Source organism: Thunnus thynnus, chromosome 2 (assembly GCF_963924715.1).
Source record: "Thunnus thynnus chromosome 2, fThuThy2.1, whole genome shotgun sequence".
NCBI lineage: Eukaryota > Metazoa > Chordata > Actinopteri > Scombriformes > Scombridae > Thunnus > Thunnus thynnus.
The window spans coordinates 5,914,828-5,934,370 of NC_089518.1; the positions used below are offsets into that span (position 1 = coordinate 5,914,828).

Here is a 19,543-nt window from a genome sequence, read left to right on the forward strand (position 1 = left end):
TTTGTCATATCATCTATCATCCTAGTATTCTTGCTGTTGCTTTTCTTGCTCGTTAAAAAGCCTTTTCTTGTGCTGTGGTTGCCTGCTGATTACACTGGTTATACTGAGCAAATGTGAAACTGGAACTTCCAGGTTCTGAAATAAAACCAAATACAAATCCCATCGACATTTGCAATAATGTAAATAACTGAATATTCAGCCTTTACTCAACAGCATGTTGCGTTGGTCACTCCATATGTTTAGAAAAGGTTGTTTGTTTTTTATAACACTCTATATCGTTTTTTTTTTTTGTTTGTTTGTTTTTTACAGCATTTGACACCATTTCTCACAAGCCTTGACCGTCTCGAGTTAAACATCACAGCTCGAAAGATGCGCTGAGACCTCGGGCAAGTTGAGGGGTTACAGTTAGGTCAGACATAGAGGACTGAACACTGTAGACAGCAGAGATTACAGCTAAAATGTAAAAATAATGACATCTTGTGTTTAAGAATTTTATGGATTGACAAAACAAAGTTACGATGACATGAGTACCCATGCTGGTAAATTTCTATGGGAGCTGTAGTTTATTGAGTAATTATTAATTAACTGATAGTGAGTGACATGTCCTAGAATATCAGGAATACAAGGAAACGATACACTCTTCAAATAGCCATTCACTGTGACTTTAAAGGTACACTATGAAGAATTTAAGCGCTAATGGTGTTGTAGAGCTGAGATGTTTGTCTCAGCACACACTGCTGATTGTAGATGGCAGTAAAACAGCTGGTGGCTGTGCGGTACAGTAGAAGGCAGGTAGCAATGCGGCAATAAAGGAGGAGAAGAAGACAGACCGCCAGCTGGTGCAAAAATGCAGATTTCAATATATTAAAAGAGACTTTGCAAACATTTCATGAAGGAAGAAACAAATCTCAACAGAACATCTATCTGTCACATCAGGTAAACGCTAAATGATATGACACCCTTACAACTGTGGATCATACTTCTTTTTTTTTTTAGATATTTATCTACCTGTGTATTTTGGTTTAGTTTTGGTATATTTAGATAGTGAACACCTGCTTTGTACTCTTTGCTGTTGTGCTGTTGTATGTTTTGATTGTGGGCGACTGCGGATGTAAATTAGCTTTGAGCTAACTCCGGTGCAGTGCATCTTTTATGTTAAAAACTGTACACTGTCCTAATAAATAAATACAATTAATATGGTGCTGAATTGTTTACATGGCTGATAATTTACTGTCTTCACAGTCAACTGTGAAGATGAGAGTCCTCACCAGAGTTGTTGTGTTTCCTTTTGTACCACGCTCCATCCAGGGATTTCTCCTCCGCGTTCTTATCCTCCTCAGCCAGCATCACCTCCTCTGGAACACAAATACCACACATGAATTACAAGCAGACACAATTAGGTCATATTGTTAATTACAGTAAAGTCAGTTCATGTATTTTGTCTTTTCTATCTTTAAATATAAGTATGTGACTTCAGTTCGGTGCCTAAAATGTAACTTTGACAATGAGTGAGGGGTAGGTACACATTTGTAAGCCACGTTCGGCCGAAGGTGTGTGTGTGTGTGTGTGTGTGTGTGTGTGTGTGTGTGTGTGTATTTGTTTCTGACCTGCTTTGCAGATCCACTCCAGGTACCCGGTTAACTCTCTCTCTATTTGCTGCTGCCTGCGGAGCTTCAAGAATTCCTGCCTCTTCTCCACTCTCTCTCTCTCCTTGGCAAACTCCCTGTAGAAACCACAAACACGCACGTGCGCGCACACACACACACACACACACACACAGAAATGTTTATTAGATCTGAGCTGAAGCCAACACACAGACCCTGGGGCACTCCACTGTTGACAGGCATACAGCCTGCTAGCTTGCAGCAGGTAAGACAGAGTCAGTGTCTTGTCACATTGTGGAATAACTGAGCTGACTGTCAACAGCAGGGCTAGTCAGACGCTAAGAGAACAAGCTCATGTGTGTCTGTATCTAACAAGGCACACTGTCCTTTCTCTCCACAACTACTGTTGAGGTGCCAGGTCGCATGACATGGACTTGAGTCAGACTCAAGTTTAACTCTAACATGAATGACTTGTGACCTCAGTTAGACTTGAAACTTCTCACCAAGCACAAAGATTTACAGTGAGCGTAATCTCCCTCATTCTCCATTTAATACACTCAGAGGTTTTGCTGCAACAGTCTTTCTAGCATAAGGTGGCTAATCTTAGCTACCATTAGATAGATATTTCTGTATCAGATATCACTGAGTCAGTTTGCTGATTCTTTGACTACTCTCTACTTGTCTTACCATTAAAATACATTTTAGGATTTAATTGAACTGGAAATGGAAATCCAGTTCAATTAATGGAAATTCCAGGTAGCCCCTCAAATACTGAGGAATTTCTACTCCTGCACCATTAAGAGCATCCTGACGGGGATCATCACTGCCTGGTACGGAAAGAGCATCCAACAGGACCACGAGGCCCTGCAAAACGTACAACAGGCGGTGCTCTACCCTGCCTAAAGGATATTTACACCAGGCGCTGCAAGAATAAGGCTAAAAGAATCACTGAAGATCCCGACCACAAGGATAACAGCCTTTTCTCTGTTTGTGTTAGTGTTATCATGGAGACATTCAGCCGCTGAAGTTTGTCTGTGGCTTAACTCTGGTGGTTGCTTCCTCCTCCAGACTCTGTTTTGTCTGATTCCACAGCACTTTATTTGGCCTTGTATCATGAAACTAGTTGTCTTCCAAATATACTGATATTATAAAGTATTTAGTAGTGTGATATTTGAGTGTGTGCTTTTCCCTATCGCTTGTGTAACATGGTAGGAGGGAGTGTTTTTGGGAGACCCACATTTTACTGTCCTTGAAGGCACCGCTACAGAAAATGCAGAAACGTAGTTTGTAGTCTAATGCAGATCTCCAAAGACTTCTGCTGGCAAATGAGTAGGAAGCTCTGGGTGCAGGCAACATGGAGGGAAGTTAACCATCGATCATTTGCATATACTATCCACAATGTGTTATTAACCTCCCCTTTTTCAGTCACAGCCAGCAGAATATATATGCAGAGTGTGTTTACATACAGTATGATGCTTACAATACAAACACAGTATAAACATATACCCTCCATCTGAATACTTGTCTATATATATATATATATATATTTATACAGAGGACATGATTAATCAGACGAAACACTTGACTGAATCATTTATCTGTTGTGAGAATATGAAATGTTATCCTTATTATAACCAATAACACACTCTTTGTACTAATATGACATTACTTTTGTTATATGTTAGTGCTGATAGCATTATCTCCATTGCCACTGTGTTGCTTTGCCGAGATAAAATAGGGTCATGTCATGCCAATAAGGCAGTTTTTTCAATTTAAATGAGCTGAATGAGAAATGAGTTACATGAAAGATGAGGCAGCGAGGGGGAGGGAGGTGGAATAAGAGAGGAAAAGGAGGTGGGGAGAGACAGAGAGACCAATAAAGGAAACAAGAGAGAGAGGAAGACAGACTATTGAAACAACAGAGTGAGGGATCTCCAGTCCACCCCCATAGCTCAGTGATTGGTGTGTCTCCCACACAGTGGCGGGGGAAGCTCTATCCTGCATTGCAGTGGCTGTCTGCCTGCCTTCCTGAGGGTGTGTGTGTGTGTGTGTGTGTGTGTATACGTGCCTGCCACTGTCTAAATCAAATTGTGTGGCTACATATCTCTCTCTGTGTATTGTATGTGGGGTGTATCTATGTGTTGGCTGCTTGAGTGTACAGTGTGTGTGTGTGTGTGTGTGTGCAGGAAGAAATTGTGGCAGCTAGGATTTCCCAGCCTTGTAGCTTTCAGCCACACTCTCACACGGTGTCACACATACTGATATATATGCCAGCACAAACAGAGACAAATGCACACTACGTTAGGCAAAGACGAGCTTTCATACACATTCAGTACACACCTATCTCCTCCAGATTAAAAAGAGACAAACACCATAGCCTCAACTAAAGCATATGGAAACAATACACACACACACTCCTAAAAAAAGCTGTTTTACTGCATTCCTATTAAAGGTCGTCTAATACGGATCAATATAGTGTATTAATACAACATATCCGTATGTATATGTGTCTCAATGTGTGTATACATGCATGGATGTATGTACAGTGTGTATATTTTCTCATTAAAGTGAATGGGAAGGTGTGTCCAAACTTTTGACTGGTACTGTACATACTGTATATGTCTGTGTGCATATTCATGTATGCAGGTTTACATGTATACAGTATATGTTTGTGTATAAGTACTGTATGTGTATGGATATATCTCTAGAATCCCTAGAGGTGCTCAAAATCTTGGGAAAGTGTGAATGTCTATAGCTCCATAGCAACTGAGGAAACTACATCTGCTGATGAAGACTGTGGGAATAAGTGTAAGAATGAGTAAGTGGACCATAGGCTGAATTTTTTTTTGTCTGTTTCCAATGAATAGAGTGAACTGTCAATCTCAAAATACAATGACTTTTTTTGTTCATGTATACTTCTTGATGTGATAATGATAGCGATGCAGCGATAAAATCTAGAAACACTGAAAAAAAAGGGGTATGCTAAGCTAAAGTAGCGAAAAATCCTTCAATTGAACGATTCCTTCATCAATTCTGACCAGTGAGGGGCAGTAGAACTCTAAAACAAGCTATATTACTACTTTACAAAGTTGTTGTACGTAGCTAACATGTCCACTAACAATTATTCACACATTCAGCAGACACACAGAGCAACTCTATCATGCCACCAGAACTGTGCTCCTATGACATGTGTGAGGGGATATTTCAGAATCGACGGTTAGGGGTTCATCTTTGATCACAGTCACATCTCATCCCACCCCGCCCACGCTGATGGGATAAAAGCTGTGCAGACGGCCACGACCTCCCCTGGGGGGTCTGCAGCCTCTCAACCCTGCATGTATCTGTTTTCCTGGCTGCTCTGAAGCTCAGATCGTGGCCTTTAAACAATGACATCGCCCCCGCACAGCCCTGTCAGACAGCATCAGTGACCTTCCACCTCCTCAGTAACTGTAAAGCCATCTGACGACTTCTATGGAGAGCTCAGGAAGCAGAGAGGACAAGATAATCACAGAGGGGGCGGTTAAAGGCTATCTGCCCACTAAAGCTTTCTCCCCGTCTATACAGTAGGGATGTACAGTAGGTGTGTGTCTATATTATTTCTATACTATAGATTAATAGAGTGTTAATGAGTGACTTCTACCCACTCGGAGGATGATAAGAGTATCTTAAGAAGTGCATGTTGTATTTAAATTTGGGATTGTTTAAGACTATATGTACTTTTATCATGAACACTGATGTTCTTTGTTAAGTGACATCTGATGTAAAATGATATAAATAAACTCTTTTCTGCTGGGTAATCTTCAGCTTGGCATTCCTGAGCTACACTCCAATACAAAGATGCATGCCTATAGATTGACAGGCAGTCAACAACAACTGATTTGAGTCGTCATTGTCCTCTTCTCACCTAATATATGAATCTCTTAGGGTTAAAATGCTCTTTTCCTGATTGTATATTTCCAGGTTCTCTTTTCTTTTTTATTTATGGTTGTTTATATACAGCAGCTCAAATACTGAAAGGATTCAGAACAATATTCACAATAGATGATATGCTTAGTTTAATATGAGCTTCAGAGAAACATTTGCAGCTAAATCAATCAGTTTACTTCCATCCAGGAACATGAAGACTGTTAACTGCACATTAAGCTTTGTTTTCATACTGAATACTGAATTTCATTGTGTCATTTACAACACTTTGTGATGTGTGCATTTTTAATTTGCACAGCTTAAGGACCGTTTAGATGTGCAAAGTTACTTTAAAAATGTATTAAACATAATCTTCTGCACCGCAGACAGCCAAAGTTAAGAAGCTCTTAATGACGTGCATGTGCACTCGCTCTGAACTTCTGCTTTGGGAAACAAGTGTAGAAACTGAAGATAATTAAGAGAGAAATCACATTATCAGGAAACAGGGCCCTGGACTAACAGGTAACTCGTTCATAAAACAGTTTTGGTGATGTCATCAGTTTAACTGTTCAACTCTGGTGACAGACAGCAAGTCATGCACTTAACTGGACCTTATGTGTTTATTCGCCTTATCTGGTGTTACAAATACAAGATTAAAAAGCAGAAACCTGTTCTGAGCTTAAAAGTAATCACACTTAATGATAACTCTTGAACTGCCTTTATAAGTCATATCAGTCAAAGTTTGTGCTGAGCCTCAACCTGCTCCTGTGTTTGAGCTTACATGAAAAAGATAATCTAGATAAAACTTTGAGGAAAATGATGGACATAAAAATGACTGCAAGGTGAAACAAATATTAATGGCTCTGCTGAGCTGACTTTGCAGTTTGTTCACTCTATCACAGTCCTTTCCCGACGGCCTAATTAACTGCCGTTAAAATGAAGTAAACAAGAAAAAGTTGAGACTTATTGTTCCGTCCTGCGAGTAGCTGCATTAAGGTTGGATGAGAAAAAGAACAATGTTGCGCAAATTAGATTTCACAGCAGCAGGAAGAAACGTTATCAGCAAAGGCAGAGCAAGCTGGAACTTAGAGGACTGTGGCTTCTTTCAAAACGAACGACCTTAACATTAAACAAGAGGAGAGCGAACATGAATACAACTCTGTGTTCGCCCATCCATCTGAATGAGCTTAGATAGCTGAAGAGAATATAAAAATAACAGCATTAATGTCACACAACACCACGTGAGAAAGCAGCCGAGAACATCTGGTGCAAAGGCTGCTGGGAATTATATTAGATTTCTGACAACAAATCAACAGGTCGTTAAGGGAGAGAGTATGTCAGTACCATACAGCAGTATTTAATACTCATTAAGCTCTGGAAGAATGTTAAAATACAAACCCACCACAGGGAGAATGAACTTCTGTGCTCAGTGCTGACACTGGTGGCTGGAAACTATATTACAGCAATACTGACAATTTCCAGCAACAGCAACGTTGGAGTTGCAATGAGGTCCCTATGTATTTGGACTGGTTTGTGTTGGATCTGTACACCAGTCCACTAGATATTTTGCATTCACATTTGAAGAACCACATAGAATATGAAGCCCCTTTTGAAACAAGATTGTGAAACCTAAGAAATGAATCAACATGTTTGGCCTTCAGGATACCCAGAGTGCATTTGGGTGAGAAACACTAACTGTAAATAAAAGTGTTTCTTTACAAGAAAACTACACTGGAAATCACAAACAATACAGAATTTCCAAAAAATTCATGTTTTATTATTTGAATATGAAAAAGAAAATGGTAGAAAAAGATGTGAAGCAACATGGGGAAAGTATGTTACTGGTGCAGTTTATAATAATATACTGTATGATATATGAAAAATATATAATCATTTTTTTAATGAGAATAGGGCATACAGTATGATGGATGTCATAATTTTAAAAAGATTTAGGAAAAGCAACAGAAGTATAAAAAAGTGAGGATGGACAGTAGGGCTGAAGGATTTCTTGTGCTATATAAATAATTACTACCCGTGCATGTATCTCTCTTTTTTTTTTTTTTTAAACACACAACGGAAAATTATTTATTTTCATTTTCTGATGTTATTCTTTTATATTAATTCAATTATGTGGTAGCTGTTGAACAATTCCTTTTAAAAAGCCCCTATTTTTGAGATGTAAAAACACAATGCTAATGCTACGGTAGTGTTAATATATCCCAGTGATTGTTGGGGGGTGTATGGTTGAAGTGTTAGGGTGGTCATCTGCATTCTACGTCCACTTGTTGAATGCCACTCTGTACTCTGATTTGGGGATGTAGCCTCCATCCTGCATATTTGATTATCTCCTATCTACCCACTTTGACTCCGATGGAAAAATCACATTCCCATTATGAATCTGTATGGATGATATACTGTAACTTACACATGAGTGGAGGGTGAATAACAACACTGAGAGACTGCTGCTGCTGAAGAAAGATGATGATGACTACAAAGCAATATCACAAAAGAGGCAATAAAAACACAGCCTTCTCCCATGATGCTCTTTTAAATGGTGATGACATACTCGTGACCCAGCGTCTGCTACTTGTGTTGCTTTATAAATGAGGGAATGTGTACCACAGAATTACACTGACAGACTCTGCACACCATGTACAGTACAAAATCTACTCTTAGTGCGGCAGACTTGTATAATCAAGTGAATTTATGTTTTAATAAAACCTCATGAATATTACATTGGCACAGCCACAGATGTGGAATTCAACTAAATTAGTAAATGCAAGAGAAATATACACACACTGGAAGAAGGGAAAAACTCGAAATGTGGGATGTTTTAATGTGAGTTATAAGATTTTATATTTTATGAGTGACCCATAGAAAATCAAACATTTACACTGATCCATACATAGAAAGCTGTATACTGGTCATTTATTACTCATATCGCCTGATAGCTTTGTCACCACTACAAGACACTTATTCCAGGACACTTGTGTATCAGTTAGTGTGCACAAACTGTGAACACCATAAACTACTGACCATAACTCAGTCACTCACGCATCTGTTGTGAAGCCCTTCACCACAAACATTTAGCACCACTCACCACCTGAAAAGTTTAGTACGAGTATTTAGTAGATCTGTAAATTAATGTGTTTGCTGGAAATGTGCTAATCATGAGTTATTTAAATTAAGATTATTTATTTTAACAATTTTTACTCAAACCACAACTCGGTTTTATTGAGAATACTAAGTTAACTAAACCTAGCTAACAGCTAAGCTAATGCTATCTAACTACAATAGAAGTTGATTATGTTTGTTTTTTTTTATTTGCATTAATACAGGTTATAGATTTGGTTGACAAAAAGTCCAAAATCCTCTCAAAGTTGTAATGTGTGATGGCACAGAGTGGCAAACACGTTGACGTATTTGGACATTTTACTTCCAGCGTGGTTGGCCTTTATTTTGAAGTGGTTCTTGTTAGCTTACAATAAATAAAATTAAGTTTTATTAGCTGTTTAAATGTTTCATTGTGAAAATTCACAATGAAACTTTTAAACATTGTTTTTTACATTTTTAACAAACATTTTTAGCTTTAGTTACTGGCTAGCTTTAACAATTTCTTAACTAAAGCTAGCCAGTAAAGCTAGCCAGCAGCTATGCTGGCGCTGTTAAGCTCCAACAGAGATATGTATTGAAATGATCCTGATACAGTACCAGAGTCTGTACAGAGTCCAAAAGACTTCTTGAAGCTTTGAAAGGATTTTGGAGTTCCCTTAGACCACTTCAGTATTGAAATGTAACTGCACCCCTAGCTCCTAGACATCCATTAACTGATAGCTAACAGGTGTCCAGCAGTTGGTGGTTAGCTTGACTTTTAGCTCATCCTTCTCCTAAAAGTGTTATAGTAACTCTCAATGGCATAACGTACTTGGGCTTGAGGTACGAATATAAATAAGGATACAAATATAAGGCGACTCTGATTATATGACAACCCCCCCTTTTCCAACAGATTTTTTTTGAAAAATAACATTACTTTTTAAATATCACTTACATCATAGCATAGTTACATACTCACACTTTCTCCTGCCAGGCTTTTGGAAGCGGCCAAAAATTATTTTCTCTGGCAGTTAGCATTAATACGACTGCCTGTTTGTCTTTCTGAGCTCCTTATCGTCTGTGACAGTGGTATTTAGCAGCTTGACATATTCTATTTCTGCAGTAAAGACATCAGAAAACAATATGATGGTCCTGGGCTAGGGTTGAATTGTTTAAATAATCTAAATAACTGATGACTAGCAAGACAATGCCAGTAAACACATATAGTAATAACTCTACTGATTATAGTGATCAGCGTTTCAGAGTTTTTTTCATTGCTGACTAACAAACTTTTTTGGGTGGTTCTAAACATGTAGCTCCGCGCTGACGTGTACAGTTGGGGAACATGAATTTGGCAATTAAGAAGACTGCTTGTACTCAGTTTCTATGGCAATGCTTTTAATATACAAATCTCATGTTGGATCTATGGTAATGAAGGAACATGTCACCCAGTTACTCCAGTAAATTAGTGTGGCTCATTGATGTTTTTTAATTAGGGATGCATGATATTGGATTTTTTGCTGATATCGGATATGATATCGATATTTCCAACTCATTGTGGCTGATTGCCGACGCCAATATGTGCACATATTTTTTTCCAGGTGGCTGAGAAGACTAATATGCATGTAAACATAGATTGTACTAAGTATGATCTGTTCTAGATGTTGCTGGTTTTGAATTTCATCTCCTTCACCTGTACACTGTAGCCACCGGTGTAATGTGCAGTTCTGCAGTCACATATTTCTCTTGTCATTTTCTTACTTTTTCAACACTCAACTAAATGAGCATGAGCTAAATTAACACATCCATATGTTGTGATCTCACATTGGGCACGAGACAGCTGCCTTTTGCTCTAGACAAAATAAAACCAGGCCTGGTTAGGTGTGGGCTAAACCTCGGTAATGAGACTTGTAACCTATTCACAGTTTGTACTCACCCTGACAGCACACCTAGCACCAGGTTGAGCATGAAGAAGGAACCGATGATGATGAGGGGGATGAAGTACAGCCAGTTCCACGTGTTCCCTGAGGCATCGTTGGCCTGAACACATAAATACATAACACAGAAAAAGAATAGGATCATTAATACTTTTGTGTTATTGTAGTTAAATGATAAGGCTGGTGTTATTACATATTTTTTCTTATTGCCAACAAATCCCATGAAAATACTAAAATCAGCAATGTGTTAAGAACAGGGCTTAAGAGAAAATGCCAGGCTTCACTGCTATAACACTATCCTCACTTTACTCTGTGTCTACTGTAAAGTCACTGGCTCGTTTTGGAAATACAAAACAACAAAATAGGCATGGGCACTGGTGCAGAGAGGAGGTGCGCTTGTGTGTGTGGTTTGTCGTTGGAGCAGAAATGCAGGAGAAGCGCTCAACTTCTCAGGCTCATGTTTTCTATATCGACATCCACCCTGCCTGACGACTTTCTACTGTGAATTCATGTTTACTGAATTTCTTACAGCAAGGACTCACACTCAGATTATTCATTTGGGAGATTAATCTGATTTCACTGGAAACTGTCTGGTGGTGAGCTCATTTACTGAAACCCATCGCAACACCTCCCTATCATTCGGAAGCATGCGTTCATTTCTCATTTTGTGTCTATAGATTTGCTCATTGTTTTCTCAGAACTAAGCAGTAGTCTCTTCCACACAATCAAATTATTATGTAGCTTAACTAGAGGATAAAATGCTTACATACAGTATGGCCTGCAAGACTCTGAATACATTGGCAGGAAGATAAATGACACGTTAGCAAACAGTTGGTTATTTCCACATACTGCAGACACAGAGCAAATTGCATTTAATTGTCCAGATCATTGAATTAATGTCAATCCTGGTAGCCTCGCAACGTCACCGAAGCCAGGCAGCCTCCGACCTACATCCAAACCTGGTGGAGCGGAGGGTCAGCTGACATTTACCTCATTCTCATAAAAAGAAACATTTTAGAGATGTTTTAATGTCTCTAAGACACATCATGAACATCATCTGAACCAGCAAGGTAACACAGTGGAGCAGAGAATGAATTAGAAAAACAGACCTGTCTTAATTGAATCTAGCCTAACTGCTGCCATACTCCCACTTAGATGCACAGATGATATTAGTGCAGAGTGACTGCAGATACAATGACAACAAAATAACTTGCTGCCATGGCTGCTGTCAGACATTTTGTTTTCATGTGGAATATATCTTATATAATAGAGACAGTGGACTAAAGCACAGGGCATACACACAAAATCCATGTTACCATTAAGATTACTGGCTGGTTGCCACCCAAACAATTGTTCGGGTGCACTGAACTGAGTACTCAAGATACAAAGTGAGCATTTTGGAGTATAAACAGGAGCAATCCAAAGACTGAAATCTGCCAAATTGGATGTAAAACCACAACAGCCTGTTTCAACATATAGTTGGGGGTGGGGGTGGGGGGGTGGGGTTAATTGGTGCTGCCTCACCTTAACAAATTATTTAGCGTCAAATTCAGCCATTACCCTCTTCAACTAGCGGGTGGGTGTCCAAACACACCTAATATGACAGGCTGCATTACAGGGTAATGTTTAATAAATGATGCACACTAGCATCTAGAAGTGAGGTCCTGCAGTTTACGTCACAGCAACTAACCGCTGCCAGACTGTTCTCTCTTCTGCTGGCATGCAGATGCATTCATTTCGACTGCTGAGGTAGCTAGTACCATGTAGGGTATCAGAGAAAATAATAGTTAGTTTTAAGGTTTGACTGAGAAATGGCCATGAATGACCTACCAGAGGATCTCAGGTTGCATTCAGACTCATAGGAGGTCACCAGGTCAGCTTTATATTCTGGAGCTAACCCTCTACAAGCCTTAAAAGTGATCATTAAAATTTTAAAATCCACTTTAAGAGGGACTGGAAGCCAATGAAAGGATTTTAAAACCGGTGTGATGTGTTCTTTCCTGTTGGACCTGATTATGAGTCAGTTGAAGTTCATTGAGGTTTTGTTGCTTGAGGCATGAGAAGAGTGCATTGCAGTTATCTAACCGGGATTAAAAGGATGCATGAATTACTGTTTCTAAGTTTTTGGTGGATAAAAATGACATGATTTTGACATTTTTCTTAGTTGGAAAAAACATGATTGGACAACAAAATTAATATGCTGGTCAAAGTTGAGGTGGTTATCAAAGATAATATAAGAGTTAATAATGTTAGATGAGAGGGGACCAAGATTGGAGGAAATGTGATTCCGTGACAAGTCTGGACCTATGATAATAATGTAGAAAAATTGACACCAACCAATTATTGATACCTGCGATGCACATGTGGAGGTTGTTTAAATGATTGGTGTCATTAATGTCAAAGGAGAGATATAATTGTATATCATCGGGACAGAAATGGTAACTGATATTATGTTTTTTAATAATATGACCAAGTGGTAGCAAATTGACCACTACACCAGATACATGACATGTAAAACAAACTGCCAAACTCAGAGTTAAACTCCACTGTATGACCTTTAATAAACATCCCCAAGATTATGAATATTAACAATTACTAGGGCCATGGAGGTAGATAAACAGAATGGATGACTCTTATTATAAAAAATGACTTTCATATTTAAGAGGTCAATGGTAAGCATTCATTTTCAGCATCTGAAATGGGTGACTTGGGTTTAGGTTGCATAAACCCTTCAGTATGGTGCAGGGGGACTGTCCTAAGAAAACGATTGGATATTTGATGTTACTTCAAATGCCTAATACAATGTATAGTCCGGTTTCCTCTGACAAGCATGTAAATTCTGACTTTTGTCTGTCATACAGTCATATAAATCATTTTTGTAATGGTGACTTAGAGTTTAACCCAATCCTAAGCAATAACCATGAGCACAGACATTGTGAAATAGTGAGGAGCAGAACCACTGCTCCATCACTTTGAAAGGAGCCAGTAGAGGAACTTGTGATCAAGATATGTCCTGGACGCCTCCCTGCACATGTTTTCTGGGCATGTCTAACTAGGAGGGGACCCCGGGCAGACCCAGAACAACATGATTGGGGAAAAGGATGCTCAGCAGTCCAGTCCCTGCTTAGGACCCATATATTCGATTGAAAATGGATTGAAGGAACTTAATACTTGTTTGATTTAATGGTGCAGCCATAACGAAAATCTATCTTCAATCACACTCATTAGATGCAAAATATGAATCAGAGTACAATATTTAAACAGGTTATTTTATTATTGAGCCAAAATGTTACCTGAATGGGTTCAGAGGGTAAATCCTCCACACAGCCGGTGTGATGAAATGAGACTGATTGCAGCAGATAAACCCAACTCCAGATGACTCAAGAATAGATTTCATTTTAAGTGACTTGTTAAGATTGATCTTCTCAACCTGGGGGGGGGGGGGGTCATATTGACCCAAACTTCCAGTATCCCGAGATAACAGGATTATGGTCTCTGGTGGGGAGGCTGCAGCTGCAGAGCCTGGATTGGGTTGCCATAACCGGTAATGCCTCTCCTGTCAGCAACTTTCATTCTTCTTCATCATTCGTCTTTACTATTATGACTATAGCCTGACTTTAAGAAAAGTAAGGCTGCACCCATACAGTTGCATATTCAAAGGCAATATGAAACCATTAAGTAAGATGGAGGTACTTCAGTGACCAACTGTGGAAGACTGTGGGCAGTGTGAACTGGCCAGCTCCGGGATCTGAGTGTGTAACTGAATGAAAGTGAAGCAGGCGGAAACCGCCATGGAAGCGTTTTTTGTCTGGTAAGCAACAAGGATGGTTATGATGGTTATGTTGGCCAAGATATATGGTATGGTATCTAGGGTATGATCATCCCTAATGCTCTGCTGACTTCTTGAACTTTCACTAACATTACTGTCAGTCAAAAGGCTTCTGTCATACGTACAGTATAGTGATGTGTTCACTGTCATCACGTCAAGTCTGTGCGGACTCAGACCACATGAAACTAAAATGCACAATGAGATGTGACTTCTGGTCTCACTTGTTTCCATGGATTTGAATTCAAGTTCCTGACCTTGTAACCCATCTCAAAATATGTTTCTGAACAGTTCTTAATACTACTGATAAGTGCAGGGTCTTCTGCTTTGACTACATTTTAGTAATTATTATAATAGTGTGATATTATATTCACATTAAAACCTCTAGGTGGTCTGATTCTTTTTTCCAACTGAAACCAAACTTTGCTTGTCTAACTCTGATTTTGCCGATGCATATTCTATATGTGTGCAATATCATCATTACATCAATAAAACAAATACATTAAAAATGAAATAAACAACTGTTTCATGGTTAGAATGGTTATTCTGCTTTTCCTGATTATTAATCTTGTCTTCAACATCATCACAGCTACAACACAATGAATTATGGGTAATCTTTTGAGCAAAGTCTTGTGAAGTCTGCACCCCAGACAGAAAGTGAACTTGCGGACTTGATGAATTATGGATGTGGACGGTCTACAGGACTTGCAGAATTCCCAGAAACACGCCCGTTAAGCATGCAAGACTGCAGACAGTGGCATGCAGCCAACTTTTTTTCATTTTAATAAGTCATTTAATTTTTTTCTGTTATATCTCATCTAGTCCTACTGTCAGGCTTTACTGAGGATAAATCTAATTCACAGATTGCCTTAAAAACTGTTAAGCACATTCATGCAGATAACGAAAAAACCCACAACCTTCTCGTCTAGCTCCACCCTCAGGACAAACTTATATATTTAGCTCTACAATCGGTGTGACTGGATGAACAACAAGATCATCAGAAAGTTTGTCTTTTCATCAGTCAGTTTCAAATTTTGAAAATGTACTTGTTCATTTATTTAGTCATTTGTAGGTGACATAAGTCTTTGTTTTCCCAAAGCCTCCATCATCATCATCATCAGAGAAAGAAGCTCGTATGAATTCCCATGAAGACACAGAGACACACAGAGGATCAGCCCTGCATGGTTTCATCATCCGTCTCTGCTCCCCAGAGAGCTATTTTTAAACATTTACCCTCTTTTAATCAACAGGCTGACAGAGGTGGACCAATCAGTATTTTAAGACTGAGGTCTGCACTGTACAGAGACAATGGAGAACATTAAAGCTGCAATATAATGAAGACAAATGGGACAGTATGAACTAGCATGTGGGGAGAGTTTACTTGGTTGTGATTTCTTCTTTAGCATTAAGGAAATATCAAAACTTATGGTAGTGACTAATATCTGAAAATATTGGTATTTGCCTTCAAAAGCCGCTGCACGTCAAACCCTCTGTGTGTGTGTGTGTGTGTGTGTGTGTGTGTGTGAGAGAGACAGAGAGAGAGCGAGAGAGAGAGAATTGATTTATTTAAATGGACATCCTGTTGATGCTTCTAGAAGTCATACCCACTGTTACCCAGCCACTCTCACATCTAAACCAGATTTCTGCATAAGTGTTTTTGCAAGTGAGCATTAACAATAGGTACATAAGATCCTGCATGCTGGCTCAGCTTCTATAAAAAGAATTTGAAGATGTGAATGCCAGGAATAGGAACTGTCTGGAATGGATTCTCCTCTAGGAAAAAGCTCTATTACATAACATTCATTTGGCCGACACTTTTGTCTAAAGTGACTTGCATTTTTTTCCTCAAACCTACACAATTTATGGAGCAATTTATGGACACTTGGACATGTGGACAAGAGAAGTTGGGATCTGACAACTATGAACAACTAACCTTCTGATAAATAGTCTACTTACTCTGGCTCTAGATCCATGCCCTATTCTTTGTAAATGGACAATCCGGTAATAATTCTTGAAAACAGCAATTTGACCTGCAGATTTTGTCAGCTGTAGCTAATTAACAGTAATTAAGTGAGTTGGCCAATAGGGCTGTAGTCAACCAAAGAAAATCTTGGTCGACTTAAATCGTACCTAATCTTCAACTAATCGATTAGTCGCGGGGGGGCTGTAACGGGACTGAGTGCTTTGAGTGAGTGTTTTGTGTCTTCAGGTTAGGCTAACCCATTGTTGCTAACTTTGGAGCTGTTGGGGAAACAACACAGACTTTTTAGCATTATTAACTGACAGACTGTAGTCTGTACTGTACATTTACTGCCAGACTAACAACTTACCGCTAACCTTTTCCTCTGCCCCGCTCGCATCCACCGTCACTTCTCTGCCCCTCGCTCTTTCCCCACTCGCTACGCAAACATACTCCTTAACGGAGCCACGCGACCAGTGGTTTCCCTGGCAACGCCAGAGGTTGACTCACGTACCGGAACAGCGCTGCACAGAGACTCCCAAACGCTGTCGATTTCAAATATTAAAAATATTTTTTTTGGCCTGCCGGAGGTTCTTGTTGTGTCATTATGGAGAAACACTGATTCAGTAAACGTTCAGTAAACGTTGAGTACAGTTAGACTCAGCAGTCTCCATTAAGTTGGTCGAGTTCAAAGTTGTGAAAACAACTGGGGTGTTTTGAATACACCCCCGTTTTCACAGGTAATTTGTTAGTCTGTCCCTCCCGCCGCAGGAAATAATGGATTACTCCTGGAAAGCTGTTGATGTAGCATTTTTCTCCTTATGAAAATAACACAGAGATTATTCGACCAATGAGAATTTAGTCGGACGAGAGCATATCGACCAACTAATCGACCAGTCGACCAGCAGACTACAGCCCTATTGGCCAAACTACAAAATTAAACTCTTTCCTGTTTTCTAGTTGATATGTTCTCTGCACGTAGGTGTCGGTACTATAATACTTGTTCAGACCTAGCTACCTCAAGACAGAAAAACACTCTGAGACATTTGGAAAGAGAGAGCACATTCTGTGGATTCAGAAACGACCAACCAAGTGAGGCGTCTTTCTCTAGGTGTCTCACTGATTGTCTCACGTCATTTTCAGAAAGGTAGATACTGTAGCAGCTGAATCTGTAGTTGTCAAAAGTAAATGACTAACATCTGCTAGATATTTACAGATACAGAATTTAACAGAATTTCTCAGTAAAAGTTTAAGCACATCACTTTAGCTTGCGGCCATACTGTACCAGTCCTGAATCTGAACCCATCATTTAGTCAGTCTGTGAAGCTAACGTTAAATTAACTGATGTAGATCTGTTCCCAGTATCATTAAACCTAATAACTTTTAGTTTTTAGCCACTTGGGGGCAGCATAACAAGCTGTAAAAATAATGTACAAGTTAAAACACAACATTGGGTGTTGTCTTATAAAGTTAATAAAGCAAACTTGATACCAAACACCTACTTATTTACACATCCTGAAGACACAGAGCTACGTCTGTATTCATTTGGAGTTGTGTTTTTGTTCAAATGATGAGTTTAAGTCCAATATTCACCCTGCTTTTAGTTCAGTTTTGGTCCCCATCAACTCCAATATATCTGGCTCTTTAGCTGCTAACTTAGCTAACTTAACCAACAGGCACTTTGTAATATTTGTCATAAGTGGATCAATACTGACTGTAGCTGTAATTAATGATATGATACCATTTTTAATGTCTTGATAACTTTTGAAAAATACTTAGTAATGCAAAGTATATCCACAATTCTAACCAAACGTGAGCTAAACGTATGCTATACTGTAGATCACCAGCTAACGTTACTTTTCCAGCATTTTATGTTTGTGATTATGCATGATACAAATTTCTCAAGTGTAATACTATGTAGACCACCAGTACAGGCTGGGAGTTTACAACACATAAATATTTTGTAATTTCAATTGCAGTCGTTATAAAAAAATCACATTTATATATTTTCATATTAGCTATCTAGGATGCTACTGAACGGTAGAAGAGATTGGACTTTGAAGTCAACAAAAACAGGTATATTTTTCATATTGGATGATCTCTGCTGACCTGCTGCCAGTGAATCCCTACAAGAAGGCGCTGTATTAGAAAGGTGGAATCATCTGTCATAATGTAGCTCTGAGCTGGAAGTGGCTGCAGAGGGCTGGGTGTATTAGTGCATTAGCTGGTGTCAGGGTGAGGCTGCCTCAGACCTTGGCTACCAGAATGGAGAGAGCACACAGGGCAATAGAAAAGCCATTAGTAGCCCTGTTCAGCCATCAATTCACAGCAATACCACACCCATACCGCCTGAGAGACTGGAGTCAGAGCATGAAATAACAGGTACTGACTCATGCTAACACAACAAACCAGATTTATGTTTAGACCTGAACTAAGACTGCCAGTATTTTTAATATACATTATCTTTATATGGACCCTTTTCTATGCTTAAGAATTATAGATTATTGCAAGGAACCAGTCTTTCCACAACCACTCGATATATCAGCGAGTATGCTGAACAAACAGGGACAGAGAGGGGTTGTAGCAGTACTGGATGACAAGTCGCAGTGAATGCTCTGCACTGTGTCTTGTTGTTGCTGTCCTCTAGCCGCCTTGTAAACATTCTGCTCCCAAGAGCTCTGTCTGATAGCATCTGAAAGTCTGCCTGCTGTTTACAGGTGAGTCGTGTCACCAGAGAGGACTCATGCAACTGACCCTAACTAGGCCTGACAAGTACCGGAAAAAGGTGGTAATGCAGACAATGCCCTCTTCTATGTGAAATAGGGCAGTGTTTCCCAACCAGGGAGTACTTCTCCAGTTGACATTGGATTCGATTAAAAAAAAAAAAAAAATCCACATATCAAGTCAGCTGTAACACATGTTGAGATTGAGAGTGTGAGAAAACCACCTCTTTAGCAGATAAGTCTGAACATTTAACTAAAAGTATGGATATGGCTAGATGGTTGAAATATATGACTAAATGTATTGGATACATTGTGTGTAATGACCCTACAGAGTACCTCTGGATTATCTCAATACAATACTTGCATATCCACATTTATAAGAGCTACTGGTGAATCATTTCTACTGTCCGTACTGGTTGTGAAGTGATCCCTTCCTACTTAGCATGACTCCACAGTAAGAGTTCTGTACAAAAATCCCTTTGTGTTCAGACAGTGTT

The 19,543-nt window shown here is 39.3% G+C and overlaps 1 protein-coding gene across 1 annotated transcript in view; it reads right to left on the bottom strand.

The window, feature by feature from the left end:
• The window catches only part of cacna1ba (calcium channel, voltage-dependent, N type, alpha 1B subunit, a), a 148,735-nt gene that overhangs the window by 72,656 nt on the left and 56,536 nt on the right, over positions 1–19,543 (bottom strand). Inside the window, exons 7-9 of the mRNA XM_067600752.1 lie at positions 10,537–10,640; positions 1,608–1,723; positions 1,269–1,355 (exon numbers count right to left, since the gene is read on the bottom strand). Of these exons, the coding sequence (XP_067456853.1) occupies positions 1,269–1,355; positions 1,608–1,723; positions 10,537–10,640 (307 nt within the window). The remainder of the gene's footprint in view (positions 1–1,268; positions 1,356–1,607; positions 1,724–10,536; positions 10,641–19,543) is intronic.